The following is a 15,346-nucleotide window of genomic DNA, read 5'->3' on the forward strand; positions in this document are numbered from 1 at the left end:
TTCATCTGGAACAAGATCCTTCAATGTACAATCTTTGGCCACACTTCTGCTGGAGGTAGCATTAGCCTCACTGCCACTTGCAGCAGCTAGTTCCCTCACCAGTATGGGATCAGTACTTCTTCATCCGAATCAGATGGATCGTACAAGGGTGCTTATTTGGTATTAGGAATCGCTTTTGTAGGCGAATGTGGCAAATAACTTTACAGCCGAAGTGTCTCTCAGGAGTCGCACATGCGCTTGTGCAGGACCATAAACATATAATAATGCAATTGGTGACATTTTCATACAAAATAATGTAATGTAAATAATGTAAAAATCTTATTCGACAGAAAAAAAATCACGGGTGTGCTGTGGGGGTTGCTTGGGTGCCTCTAGGGGGAGCTATAGCACCAGTAAGCCCTTCCTCAGTGCTGTGCTCATTAAGTTTTAAAAAAGTAAAATGTAGAAAGAAATGATTAAGGTTTGTTGATTCACTTAGTTTTTCCAGTGAAAGGCTGGCGTGAAAGCAAAGAGAAAACACTTGATTCAGGAGAGACTTGTAGAATGGCCCTTTAAATCAACCAGATCTCACGGTGGCATTTGGGTGACATCAAATGACACCCGTGCGTAAAGTTTACTCAGCAAACCTCCTTATGTAAGGGCCAAACCACGGAGAGGGATGGGTTAATGTTTCTTTGTAAAGAAAGTCTAACTTTGCATAAGAGACAGTTGGATAAGTAAGTAAAAGGGAAAGTTCCAGCCCCCCTCATCTCTTCACTGTGTCAGTCCTCTTAACAACTGATATGTTGTTCTGCGCGAGAGCGCCCTCATCCACTTTCCACACAAGAGCATCTGTGCGCACAATACATGGTAAAAGCTGAATTTTCGTTGACTTTGGAAGGATGTTTTACTTTAGTTTTACAGCCATGGCAAGATGGTCGATTTTATTTTTATACTTTTTCCAAGGATTACTTCCCCTCATCTTTGGGCAGCAGCAGCAGCAGCAGCGCACAGCTGGTCCCTGGCGACACCGCATCCAGTGGGAGAACAACGGACAGGTTTACAGTTTAATGAGCACTGGATCAGAGTATCAAACTCCGGTTCGGTCCAGAAGCCATTCGCGGTTTTATGTGAGCAGCAGGAGCGGTGGCACGCCGGGAGCGCACAGCTCACAACGCGCGCTTGTTAGGGCCAGTCAGGCAGAGTCCAGACAGCTCAGGACTGACCACAGTGTACAACCAGGATTTTTTACTCCTGGACAGGATGCTGGACAGTTGGTGCCTGTTAATACTCACGCGTCAGAGAGCAGGCAGCAGCCCGAGCGCGCTCGTCAAACCATCCCAGCATACACCACAACTGTGGAGAGAGATTCTGCGGGCCCTTCACTCTTCTCATCTCTGACAGAGGATGTGTCAAACGAGGCAAACACGAATGCAGAGGACATGCTTAACGACGACCCTCGAAACCCCTTTAAAAACCACAGGAATTCTGTTTTCTATAACCTGCATCCCACGAGAGGAAGATCAGGGGCTCGCACGCGCCGTCCACCTGGCACAGGATATGGCACGCGATACTTCCAAAACGGTAAGTGGCACAAAATGAGTTTCAACATGTTAATTAATTTCGGGTTCAATTTAAAGGTGTACTGGTCGTTTTGGGTTTTGGTGCTGTTTTTTTTGGCATTTTTTTGTAAATAAGTACAGTCGTTGGGTGATAAACACTCTAAAAAGAAAATGGTTGAAAATAAACCTTCATTTGGTAATGCCTATATCAATTTAATTAATTAAAACTAAACTTACCAAGTTATGAATGAACTTAAATAATTGAGGTGTTTTTGTCAATTATTTTCCTTTTTCAATAACTATATACACTTATATAGTAACTGCAGGTGTTCTGTTTTGCATTTTGTTTTTCTAAAACAAAATGTACGTTAAAAAAATGTCAAATAAAGTTTAGGGACAGTTTAGGCAACACTTGTAAAGTTTTTGATAATGAAGTGATCATCTGTGTTTATTTTCTTTAAATAATAGGCCGTACCTCCTCAACATGAGTACATTACATTACATGTCATTTAGCAGACACATTTATCCAAAGGGAGTTGAGTTACAACCTGCCAGGGGTGGAGTTGAACCGGTGACCATGATGTCTCTGCACACAGGGGTACTGGTCTTAACCACTCCACCCCGTCCTGATCGGTGATCATGTATTGCATTAAAATGCATTTCATATCAGTTCATGAACATGATCATGTTGATGGGAAATGGATGGTCCCAGAATAACACAAATGTAAAAATGTTGAGTTATTCCAACAAACACAGACTGCTGCTTTTTTCGGCCTGATTCCCTGGATTTTTCTCGGCATGAAAAACTTGGCAACAGCAATATGAACTCAGCATCTCAAAAAAACCATCAAACACATTTGTATTATCCTCTTATTTCTCTGCAGGACTGCCAGACCTTGTGCCCGACCCATATGCCATCCAAGCAGGTGCTTACGTCCAGCGCATGCAGATGTATGCACTCCGCTGTGCAGCTGAGGAAAACTGTCTGGCCAGGTAAACTGTGGTGCCAAAAGTGATTCACCTCTTCTGTACGCACATAGCAGCACGTAGACACTGCAGCAGACGTACACACCCTCAGACATGTGTTTCCTTTGTTTTTACCACTTGATGAAGATTAATTATAATTCGAGGACAAGTTTCGATTGTTTTTGGATGTATTTAAAGCATCTCATTCCTCTGGATGTGTTGGGATAACTACTCTGATGATGGAGTTTCAGAAAGTGATCTCATTACGGAGCAGTCATTCTCCCACATGCTGTCCTGCCAAGACATAAATGTTCTGGCTTGGTTTTCCCAAAAGCGCTAAGTACATTGGAACAAACTCTTTGCGCTCCGTTGACTTAAGAAAACGAGCACATGGGAGTTCAGCCAGTCACACTTTTCAATGTAGCTCATACCCATTTCCCTCCTGTGATTCATCCAAGGTCAGCTTATGGACATGCCGTACGAGACATCGACTTCAGGGTCCTCCTGCGGTTCCCTCAGAAAGTGAAGAATCAAGGCACTACTGACTTTCTCCCCGTCAAGCCCAGATATCAGTGGGACTGGCACAGCTGTCACCAGTGAGTTTACACAGACTCTGACAAAACAAAAGCATTACATCATTCAATGTGTTGTGCTATTAGAAGCCAGATGAATGCCACACCCTCACAATTCAGTTAAGACAATAATGTTTTCACCTTAAAGGCATTCCTTAGGAAAAATAAGAGTTTTTTTTATTTAACCTGCTCCACACACACAGGCACTTCCACAGTATGGATGCCTTCAGTAACTACGACCTGCTCGACGCCCTCTCCGGACTTAAAGTAGCCGAGGGACATAAGGCCAGTTTCTGCCTTGAGGACACAGGCTGTGATCCTGGATTCAGGCGCCGCTACGCATGCACAGCCCATACACAGGTAACATAAAGTGATGAGTGAGTGAGGTCATCTGTTTCACATGAGTTGTGCATCTACAGTGTCATCTATCAACGCTACAGCTGAGCAGTCAAATACAAGTCATTCACTAAAATCTTTTTATTTAAAACAAAAGCATGTAACTTTTGAATATTAGCAAATGTTACATTCAAACCATTGTCAAATGAACAACCGTGTTGTTGTCCTCATCCTCTCCTGGCATTGGTGGTGTATACACACACATTTTCCCTCAGTCAGGTCTGATAGTATTGCTTGACACTGCCTGTTTTCAAATAAAGTACACATACATATTCTGTTAACAAAGTCAAAACGGGCAGAACAGCGACAACAAAAAGCACCAAAAGTTACACACTGTAGCTATTACTATTCTATTTTATCATCATGGTCCTGATAGAGGCCTAGGAAAAATCTAAAACATTTATTCAAATCAAAAATACTCACTCACATTCTGTTGGCATTGCTCAAAGCAGTTTTATTTACTGACACAAAAGTAAGCATAATGGCCGGTTGCTACATATGGCACTTTTCCATTATGCAGTTCTGGCACTAACACACAGCTTGACTCTACTTGCTTTTCCATTTGTGATAATACCTGGTACCTGGTGCTATTTGAGCTGAGCCGATACTAAAATGTGACGTCAACAGACTGCTGGCCACTGACAAAAGTCGAACTGGATATCAGTTAAAAGAACTTAAAAATCCCCAAAACATGCGTTAATCTCCAGCATTGAGCAAGGAAATTTCTAAAATCTCAACATTTAACAGAGGAGTCTGGTGTTGAGCACTGCTGAAAGCCGGTGATCGTGAGCTGAATCACAACCCGTTCAGACGTATTTTAGTTCAGTGACTGTGTCAGACGGAGACGATGTGCCTGAAACTTAGAGTAGGGTAGAGCCGAGTAGTGCTGGAACTGTGTGATTCAGAAGCGCTGGTAGTTAACCATGTCAAACACTGTCCTGCTAACCATTGATAGCGACCATCAGCACCAAGACCTTTTTTATATATTCTCATGACCATAGATTTCAGTTGCTCATATTACATCTGTAAACGTCCTTTAGCAAATAGTTATAATGTAAGATACTTATAAAAATATTTGAACTTGTTCACATTAAGGCAGTAAACACAGACACTATTCAAAAACACACAGCACTTACATGCACAGTATTTCACAATTTAGTCCAGATCCACATCTAAAAGTGAGTCATACCAGTGGGAGAAAAACATCCAAAGACACCGGGATGTTTATTACATCTGTTGTCTGGTCTCTGCGATTCTAGTGTTGGCTTCTCAGTGCTTGTGTGTTGTAATAGCTTTAACTTCAGGACCTGTTTGTGTAACTTTGACTCAAATCTGCCTGATTTGCAGCACTTGTTGGAAAATATTAGTCAAAGTTGTCTTAAGTTGTTCGATCCACGCTCAGAGGAATGCTTGGTCGGGTTGTGTTTTCAGGGACTGAGCCCAGGATGCCACGACACCTACGCTGCCAACATTGACTGTCAGTGGATCGACATCACCGACGTCCCTCCAGGAAACTACATCCTGAAGGTATCCAATGTGTTGAGTTAACTTTATTTCTTTTTACAAAACTCATTATTCAAACTCTTTGTGTGTGTATTCTTCTTTCCAGGTTACTGTCAATCCCGATTTCTATGTCATGGAGTCGGACTTCAGCAACAATGTAGTGAGATGTGACATCACTTACACCGGAGTTTATGTTCAGACACGCAACTGTCGAATAACAAGGTAAAAGAGTCGCATTGTGTGTGCTTCATTTCCCTTTTAAACACATTATTCAAACAATTACTGTTCAGTGACAACTATGTATACCTATACATACATACAGTTCATATATATATATATATATATATATATATATATATATATATATATATATATACATATATATAAATAGCAAAAAACGTCAGATAATGGTGCTAATAATTATTAATTAAAGGTCCAGTTTGCTGAATACTGAACATAAAATATATATTTGTATATCTCTCTCTCTCTACATATATATATGTATACTACTAAAGTTTGTTTGCACAAATCACTTTAAAATAATCATTTTAGTCCTCTAAATCCACAGATAGATGGGTTTGTTTGTGTTAGTAGAATGTTCCTCTATCATCCTGTCTGTTAATGTTTTATCGTTAACTGTTTTGATATTACACATTTTTATTCGTCTTAACAATCAAATCAAATACAATTATTTTTATTTTTGTTACATGTTTGTTTCAATTTAAAGACAGTGAAACGTTACACTTGAACGTATTATCTTCAGCAGATCAATTGGTTTTATTTTTTATTTAAAATCCAAAATTGTCAGATTTCATCATAGTTTTTGTCAACAAAATTAACACTGCTTTAAAACCATTTGGTTTTCATAGCCTTGCAATAATGCTACGTTCCATTCACCCCCCCCCCCCCCCCCCCCCAAGTTCACTGTGTTCCAGCGGAGAAGTCGAAAGCATAAACGACATAGAATAGAATAGAATAGAAATACTTAATACACAAAGGGAGCTGCTGTGTCGAGCTGCCGCTAGCACGGCATAACTTTAGTCTACAGCTAAAAAAGATTAAACTGCACGATGTGTACGACTGATTTAAAGTGCTATTAATGGTAAACGTAGCAGTTTTTGTATGGTGGCAGCCACCTTAAAATTCCGAACTCATGGTATGTGAGGTTGCTCCGAGTTTCCAAGTTAAAAATAACCCCGCGACCATCGGGAAGTCCCAGTTCTGCCATCCTGCACCACCATGTTTGAAAAGGGAAAGGAGGGAGTGAACAGATGCATAATCTCTCACCTCATAGCAAACTTTTAAAACCCATTTGATGAGATGCAGAATGCATGTTGTTATCAGATTATATCATAGGCTTATATGTGTGTGTACATGTCTATCTCTTTCTGTTTCCAGGGGTTGAAAACTTCATTTCCAGTCTTGCAACATCTCGCCCCGGAACTTTCAAGCAACATCGACTCAGATTAACAGAAAAGTGTAACTGGTGAATTGTTGAATACAACACTGTTGCTGCCATAGAGTCATGTGATGCATTTGTTATTATTAAATGCTAAAAAAAAAAAAGTTTACACAATTTTTGTAAATCACTTGAGATCACACACAATATAAGCATATTTCTTTTCTTAACAAATTCAAGTACTGTGTTTGTTTAGGTTGTTTTGTTGAATGCATGTTTTGTAGTTTGAAATGTGTCGTTGATTTGTCTGCTTGGCGTTATTGTTACTTGCACATCGTTATTTGTTACAGTTTTATTTATAGAGTGAAATATTCTATATTGCAAAGTCACAGAAATTTGATTGAACACTTTGTGACATTACCGCCCTCTTATGTTTTCTTTTCTTTTTTTTAAAAAAAAGGCAGATTTGTTTCTGACTAAAGGATGTAGGGCATTTTTAATTTATCAATAAGAAAACGGTAATCTTTTAGCTCCCAATAATCATGGATAACTGAAATAGCATGTGTCATATGTTTTATGTTTGTGTCGATGTGTGCCTGTGTATATCAGAGTGGATGGAAAATGAAAAACTGTTTGACCTTGCTTAAGTGTTGTTCAGAATGTTTATCTCATATGTTAATTTGATTTAATGCAATAAAGACGATGAGTGAGTTGAGTTCCAATAACGTTTTTCCACATTCTTGTAAAAATGAGAAGCATAAGTAAAAAGGCGCCTTTTTTTATTACATTATCCAATTCTAAAAGACTGTTAATGAAAAGATAATGAAAGGATTAGATGACATTTTTCAATTAAAAGATACTTTTCATAAACCATGCTGGACAGACGTACTGTGCAGGGCTGAGTCAGTGTTTCGTCCTTGTCCTCTTAAATGGAGGAGCCTTGCTTTGAGTGATGCCTCAGAGACAAACAGGGCTGCAGACAGACACTGGTGGCATGTTTGCTGACAGGACTCTGTGAAGACACAACTGGAAGGATCTTATACAACCCTGCCATATCCACTAAAACACAGCCAACGCACGATGAATGGGGGCTTTTTCTTACTCTTTTCCTCCTCGGCACTGCATATAATTGAGCATGTATCTCCCTGCGCCGCTCGCCCAGAATGCACCACATCATCTTCATTCAAATGCGTCAGGGATTGTCGGAGACAACAGTCGTTTTAACAGCAACCGAGACATTTTGTCTTGAGTTGGAGGTTTGACAAAGCCACTAGAGAACAAGTCATTCAAAGATATTTTTACCAAAGACAAAATGTGTTTGTGCAGCAGGCACTAGACTGTTTCAAACAGCAAAGGGACTGCACACAAAAACCTGCTCGGATTGTACTCGCTCTGGAGTGGGAAGTGCCCCCACCTGATTTAAAGATGTTTTAACCTTGAACAAATCAAAGTGTATATATATCATGAATAGTGTGCTGGAAAACACGCAGCCTACAGATGATGTATGCGTGATTTAATGCACAGATGTCAGGATTTAGGATGAAAGAGCTCAGTCACAGCTTAAGCGAAGCAGGGATATTTAGCATAATCAAAATGGTTTACGTTGGAAGTTGCCATGGTGCGTCCCTGCCAGAGTAGATTGTCAATGTTATTCAAAGTGTCTGGAAAAATCCCCCCTATTCCTATTTAGTCGACTCCATTCCTGTCCGTCCAGGAATTTTCAGGACAATGTTTGCACACAGCGACTATTCCATCAAAGTTTCTCTGTGGAGAAGAGATGACCTTAATGGCACTAAATGGAAAGATAATGGGACATCACAGCTAAAACATTTCATGAGGAGTGCAGGATTAGTGGCCTGATCAAATTTCACAGCAATCCAGCCAACAATTGTGAGGAGATTTTTACAAGAAGACCGCCACTGATGTCATTATGATTCAGTCTCGCTGGATTATGAACATCTGCACAAAATCTAATGGAAATCCATCCAATAATTACCAAAATATTTTAGTCTGGACCAAAGTATTGGAACAATCAAGCAGTGACTGCATCTCCAGAGTTAAAATGCTGAAGTGCTTAAGAACATTGTTAGATGTGTGCAAATGAGGTTTGATTTGTTCTGACTGAGGTTCCCTTTTTATTAAAGCCAACATCAAGCATAAAAATAAAAGATGACACACTGGCTCTGCTCATTTTGAAAGAATATCTTTACCCTTTAGCAAAAACATCTTACTTAAATTATAGTACAAATAGACGAGGAAGAATGTAGAAGAATGTAGCACATTAACTTAGTAAAAGAGTAAAAGTAAGTTTTTAAGTTGCTTTTAAATTTACTTCAAGCAATAAAAGTAAAATACTTTCTGAGTGTATCCACAGTACATCATTAGCTCTGCCTACAGTATATTCAAGAACAGAGAAGAAAAGAATGAAGAAAACGATGCTTCCAAAAACATTTTCAACACCATATGAATCATTTGAAGGGCCATTGTTCTTGTGAACAATCTGCTGGCAACACGAGCAAAGCAAAGCAAAGCAACAGACCCACAATGCAGTTCTGCGAGCCGAGACACTGCAATGACAATGAGAAGCATTTCAGTTGATTCCTCCAGCCTCAGTGTTTTGGCCAAAGCCGGGATGATCATTTTAGCAATGAGGCTGCAGTTTACATTTACATTAACCTGTGTTGCTGTCCATCTTTTCTTTGAATGTGGAAGAAACTCGGGGTTGGACTTCCCGAACTGGGTCTGAACGAGTTTGCTTTCTTGAATGGCCCTGAACCTGCAAGGCTGGTTTTCCTCTAACAGACAGTAGGGGGAATGGAGACATCCCCCAATCTCCCCGCAACGAGACATTGAGACATTTAACCATCACAACGACTCCGAAGCTGGATGAAGCTGCTGAAAACCTGCATAGGTCTGCTTGAACAGTGTCGTTAAAAACACTTCAAACTATTGATAACAAATGGAAATGGCAGGTCAGTTCCACAACCATGTATGAATGAATGAAATCAATGAATGAATGAATGAATGAATCCATTAATGAATGAATGAATTCATTCATTCATTCATTCATTCATTCATTCATTAATTGCAGTATAACAGCAGCATTTGGGATGCTAACTCAGACCACTAATATCGCTTTTCCTCCAGCATGACTCGGATAGTCCCTGCCGGCCACTGATTGGTCAGAGACTCCGCCCACGATGAGGACTGTAGAAATGGAAAATGATACCAAACCAAGTAGACTCGAGCTATGCCAAGCCAAGTCGTGCTGGAACTATATCGTAAAAAAGCGGCCATCATTCATAATTAACTGTGTTTTTAACTGCGGCTGTTTGACATCATCTTGAAGGTTTTACTGGCGTTTCATAGTGAAGCCATTTTTTCTGGTACTGGATGATTTTCTGTTTTCCTTATTCCTCAGAGGAGGGGGAAAAAAGTTTAAAAGAAATATCCTGTCTCATTTGCAGCTGATGATCAAAGCATTCCTGTTCCATTAAAGTCTTTTAAAGCCTTTTAAACCAGCTGATATATCACACATGATACCTGTTTTTTCTAGAAGCCATGTTATTTGTCCAGTACACAACTACGTACTGGAAACAGCACACCGGAAATCGCTCACAAAAACAATAGTGATAGGCTGCTTACATGATTCTGCCGAAAACAAGGTCTTTAGAGAGGTATTTTTTAGAATTTAGGTGTGGTACAGTAACAACATCCCACCACTTTTGTGTCACCTTATAAGACCAGGTAAAAGTCAAAAGCATGTAGAACTTTAACCTGTTGCTGATCAGGTGTCCAGTGTTGGTCTGACTCAGTTCTTCCACACTCAGCTGGTCTTCTCCTTTTTGGACCAGCATGTCATTTTAAACATGCCATGCTGTAGAGAAGACACTGCCTGTTTGCTCAGCTGTGGAGTTTCACACCAACATCTGGATGGAGTCTCTCGTTAGCCTTACACAAGCATGGGTAAAGATGGAAAAAAGAGGTTGGCACCTCTCATTTGGTGTCAACAAACACAAGCCGGCGTGCAGGTAGGTAAGGTGAGGAGGGGATGGGTTTTTGCCATTTGCCTGCAGCCAACACTAGACACACTGTGGCAACTTTCCGGATGAATCTGCACGTGGACGGACAGTGTTTGGAGAGGTTACCGAGGGCAGGGGTTTGGTATTTTCAGGTCATATTTCAACAAAGCGGGGCCATGTGAGAGCTGGCAGGGACGTAACAAAGAAACACGCTCAGCCTGCAGGCAGTGTCTTGACAGGAGGGTTTAGCCACAGAGCAGAGAAATTCCTCAGCAGTTCTGTCATCCCACTGAGATTAAGAACAGTGCTGAGGTCAGAAATGGAGCGACGAGGGCGTGGAGGGCAGACACACCGGGCTACTTCCTCTCCTGGGGTCACTCTCACAACCAGCCGACACAGTGATGTATCTGCGGAGAGTGAAAACTGCGTGGAGGCAGAACGCAGAGGAGCAATCTCCGAATAGGATTGATGATGGAATCAGTTTTTCTTTCAAGCTGGATTATATTGTGACTTGGGTGGTATAAGGAGAGGGATATGGCTTAAAAGATTTGCTATTCTCTGACGCGTCTGTAGTGGATACTAAATGCTGCATTGTTTCATCTCTCACTTCAAACACTCGTATTAAGTTGTTTTTCATTTGTGTTGCTGACTTTAAAATGCCTCACCTGCAGGCATAACACAAATGTTTTGTTTTGAGCTGAGAGACACCAAGGTTTTTAGCTTTGTCCTTGGGCAATTGTCTTTTAATAAGTGATATTCTCCATGGCAAGGCTGGCAGTGAGCCGTCTCTCAATTACAATATTTGCCATTCAAGATGTCACTGACAGTAAGTTAACTGACATTATCATGTCTGGCTCAGAGACACATTATATATACAGTATATATATATGCATATATATATATATATATATATATAAAAGTTTAACATTGCTTTAAACAAAACAACCACTTTACTGAGGCCACAATCTTACACTGCTACGTTTCTACAGCAGCCTTAAATTGACACAACTTTCAAATAATGTCTCCAATATTATTTTGATGCTTTACTCATAACGGGATGAATGTCACCTCTGTCAAAGCCTAAGCAGGTGTGCATCACCTGCTCTGGCACTTCAGGTTGAGGTTTCATGGCACAAAAAAGAACTACAGCATTCTTAACCATTGAGCTACCCCATCCCACCATTCTATTTTACAATTTGCTTAAGACGAATTGCTCTGTCCACATGAACCTGATGCTTAGACCAATTAAGAAAACAGAGGAAACAGCAGAGAGAGACAGGAAGGAGTTATGAAAAGGTCCTGATATCCTTTCTGGTATGTTAAGGCCATCACAGTTCCCTGATTTATTTGGAAAGTGGGAGGGGTGAGTGGAGGTGGACTCATGTGTTTGCTGCACTCAACAGTCTCACCATTAGATGCCATAACTAAATGATCTTTGTCATTTTGAAAAAGTTTCAAACACAGCATCATTTCAGGAAACGTCTCCATCCACACAAAACCCCACAAAACGACTCAAAACCCTGTACATATGCCAAGCCTGTAAGTGGCGCTGTATAGTCACACCAAAAACGGATAAGATGTTCTACACGTTAATGTATATAATCACAGAAAATTGAGACGGGATGAGCCAAACCAAGGGAAATAAAGAAAATAAAAGTTATCATAAAGAAAGTCCTGCTGCTGACTGTAGACACACACAAACACACACACACCTGGAAACAGTGTGACCACAGAGACAACACAGAGTCACAGACAAGAACAAGCTGTGGATGACCATGTGTGTGGAACAATCACTCATCTCTATTGTTCATTCAGATAAAAATAGTGTCTGTGTAAATAGGTTTTGTTTTCTCCTCTACAATTCAGTTTCACTGTTAATCGTCAACATTTCTTTTTTTTTTCTGACTCCTGTGTCTGAAGTCGCTAAGGACAGGACGTGTTCTCGTGACATCTAGTATCTTTTCAGGCTGACTTTAGTTTACTTTTCACGCAAAGTAGTTGGCATTCAATCTCGGTGAACAGTGAACGCCAGCTCAAGAGAGAAGAGGTGGGGCTATGACATCATTGTTTTCTCACTCCGTGACGTGTTTTCAAAAAAGTACCATTTCAGATTTCCCAAAACAACATTTACGTGTGGATGAAACGCCAAAACGAGGAACCGAAAAAAAAAGTGTATTCACCTACACTTGTTTCTGTGTGGACAGGCCCTGATTCTTACATACCTGACCTTTAACAGCACGTAGGTGTCTACATCTTGGGATAGGAAAGACACATTATAATTGACTTAATAGCCAAAGAACACGGTTGTTTATATAAAGGGACATTCTGGATACATCTCTTTAGTTAGCCAGGTCCATTTGCTATTTGTATTAGTTGTGTATATGTTTCGCCCCTGCCCGTTCCCTGCCCCTTTTTGCTTCTAGGATACCTGAATTCTCCTCCTGTCTGCAACTGTGTAATGTCTTGTTTGAACCTGATTTAGGTCCTTTAAAAAGACGTCTTGCAGTTGCACAAGAAACTCCAGTTCTGAGGCTTCAAGATTCATGATTTTACAAACTGCTTTTATGACCAGACATTTACAGGCATCACCAGCCCGTTTTTTTCCCCTCTACATGGGAACATAATTTACGAAACTGACATTATGTTCTATTGGAAGACCTCAGACTAGTGAATGAGACCATTAACTCCAAAGGAAAATGTTTAGCGAACTTATAAATCAAGTTAGAATTAGCCACATTTTCCCATAGACTTCCATTCCAATTGTGATCATTATTAATATTATGATCATTATTATTATTATCATTATTATTATTATCATTATTATTATTATCATCACTATTATTATTATCATCCCTATTATTATTATTATTATTATTTGCAACTAACAATCGCCCCCTGGTGGCCAATAAACACAGAAAGGGAGTGTAACGCCCTTTAGTTAGTTACACACTGTGTACAAACATAGTTTGTATGTTGTTGTAGTTCTTTATTTTCACCAGCAGGGTACGCATTAGTCACACACAAGCGCACCTCACGGTCATAGTTCATTTGTTTTTTTCCCTGCACCGAGACCGATGAGAACGGACACGCTACGGTCGAGAGGAAGAGAGTTAATGTTAATAATTAGACGAAGAGTGGATAAAACTTTATTTTGTTTTGAGTTATTGATTCTGAAAGGTATCCGCACATCGCCGTTTTATCGTGTTTTTGTCGAGAGAAAACTCTGGTGAGTAGTAACCATTGCTAGCGGCTGCCGACCACGGCTAATTACTCACTCATTTCATGAACATATCATTATTGTGTGGCGTTATGCTACTGAGAAAATGTTTAAAACCAACCGGAGGTATATAAGAATATGTTGAATTTGAGAATGTGGTTAGTTTTGTATTTCTGTGTGGATAATTGTCTGCTAATGCTATGTGTTAGTAATTGGGCTATTGCTGTACAACTTGATATATGACCCTGTGCTATTGCTATCTGCTAGCTAATGCTACAAAGTTAAACGAGTTGGTTTTCTGAGCTAAAACACATGCAGTTGTGTGCATTTTGTTATTGAGAGACAGTAATTCAATTAATCATTCTTAAACACGATTGATGTGATTCATTCAGAATTTGTGTGCACTATGCGGTGGGAAAAGTTAAGGACATTTAAAAAATATTCCATATACACAACATTTTGTGTGTGGGGGGCTGTTTAAAAATTAATTTTATAGCTCTATATGATACATTGTGAATGGTTCACGTTCATTGATTTAACATAAAAATAAAAAAGAGCATAAATACTGTACCGTTGATTTAGATACATGTTTAAAAAGAGATAAATAATAGATGTAAAAAAAAAAAAAACTGCTCATCTATGCAGGTTGTTTTGTTTTTTTGGTGTATGAATCGAATCAGATGGCGAGCCAGAGCCCGGACCTGAAGAACATGGAGCAGAACACCAGCTTACATGTGTGGGGGGTGTGACGTCGGAAGCAGCTTCATCGAGCATCTGGAGAAAGCACATCTATCACATCATAAGATAAGAAACAACATCACACTACCTGGGTAGATGAACAATTACAACATGAGCAATTACCCAACCATACATTGAAGGACTAATGCACACACACACACACACACACTGATTTCGGACAAACTGTGGACACTGACTTATCTGGACGGTTGACTTTATTGGACTGCTTTGTTTATTACTTTGGGTCAATTTTTTCTATTTTATTTGCACTTTGAACAGCAGTACTTCTTTGTTCATATTGTAAATTTATTTATTTTGTTGTTTACAACTGAGGTTGTTTATTGATGACTGGTTTTTGATATATAGAGAAATATCAATTCACTCATAGCTGAACTATTTCATTTGTTGCAATTGAAGAGTGGCATCCTGCCAATAAAGAATCATTTTGTTACTCTTTTTCTAACTGTTGTCCATGTCATATATATCCTCCACGGGCGAAACTATATGTTCTGATTTGGCCTAAATTGAAAGTACATGACATTCACCACAGCGCATGTACAATAGACAATGTTACATTTGTTACAGGAGACTTCATTCTCTGTCAATGTCACTCCACTATATATTTATATACTTAACATGTTCTTGGTTGCTAGATTGTATGTATGTATGTTATAATTTTATTCTTTCTTTTTTTTTTGGTCCATAGCTAATGCATTTAAAAAAAGCTGTTACATGACATAATACAGGTCTATGTGAACACTATATAACTAAAATCCCTGTTTTTCCAGTCATTTAAACAAACCACAGTAATTGTTGTTTTAAGTTTAGAGCTACATGTTATTATCTAAAACAGCGTCTCTCTTTCCCTGCCTGACCCTGTGTTTTAGGAGGCTGGTTGGATCTGTTAGCACCTAGATGTTGTTCAGGATCAGGCCGTGGCCCAAGAAACAAAGACCTGGTTGTTCAAAGAGCTGTGGTTTTCAATCCAGAAC

At 39.7% G+C, this 15,346-nt stretch overlaps 1 protein-coding gene across 1 annotated transcript; it reads left to right on the plus strand.

Annotated features, from left to right (window-relative positions):
• Positions 1 to 748: 748 nt before the first annotated feature.
• loxl5b (lysyl oxidase-like 5b) lies at positions 749 to 7,092 on the plus strand. Its single transcript, XM_058648519.1, has 7 exons — positions 749 to 1,563; positions 2,426 to 2,534; positions 2,966 to 3,103; positions 3,283 to 3,439; positions 4,907 to 5,002; positions 5,085 to 5,200; positions 6,377 to 7,092. The coding sequence occupies exons 1-7, from the start codon at positions 882 to 884 to the stop codon at positions 6,381 to 6,383; spliced, it is 1,305 nt and encodes a 434-aa protein (XP_058504502.1). The 5' UTR covers positions 749 to 881; the 3' UTR covers positions 6,384 to 7,092.
• The last annotated feature ends 8,254 nt before the right edge of the window (positions 7,093 to 15,346 follow it).

This window comes from Solea solea, chromosome 1 (genome assembly GCF_958295425.1).
Source record: "Solea solea chromosome 1, fSolSol10.1, whole genome shotgun sequence".
Classification (NCBI taxonomy): Eukaryota; Metazoa; Chordata; class Actinopteri; order Pleuronectiformes; family Soleidae; genus Solea; species Solea solea.

Bases quoted from the DNA above. Each gene is read 5' to 3' on its own strand.
- loxl5b (XM_058648519.1), top strand. From the start codon at position 882: ATGTTTTACTTTAGTTTTACAGCCATGGCAAGATGGTCGATTTTATTT. The intron at 1,564-2,425 runs GTAAGTGGCACA...ATTTCTCTGCAG, and splicing joins CACGCGATACTTCCAAAACG to GACTGCCAGACCTTGTGCCC. The intron at 3,440-4,906 runs GTAACATAAAGT...TTGTGTTTTCAG, and splicing joins CATGCACAGCCCATACACAG to GGACTGAGCCCAGGATGCCA.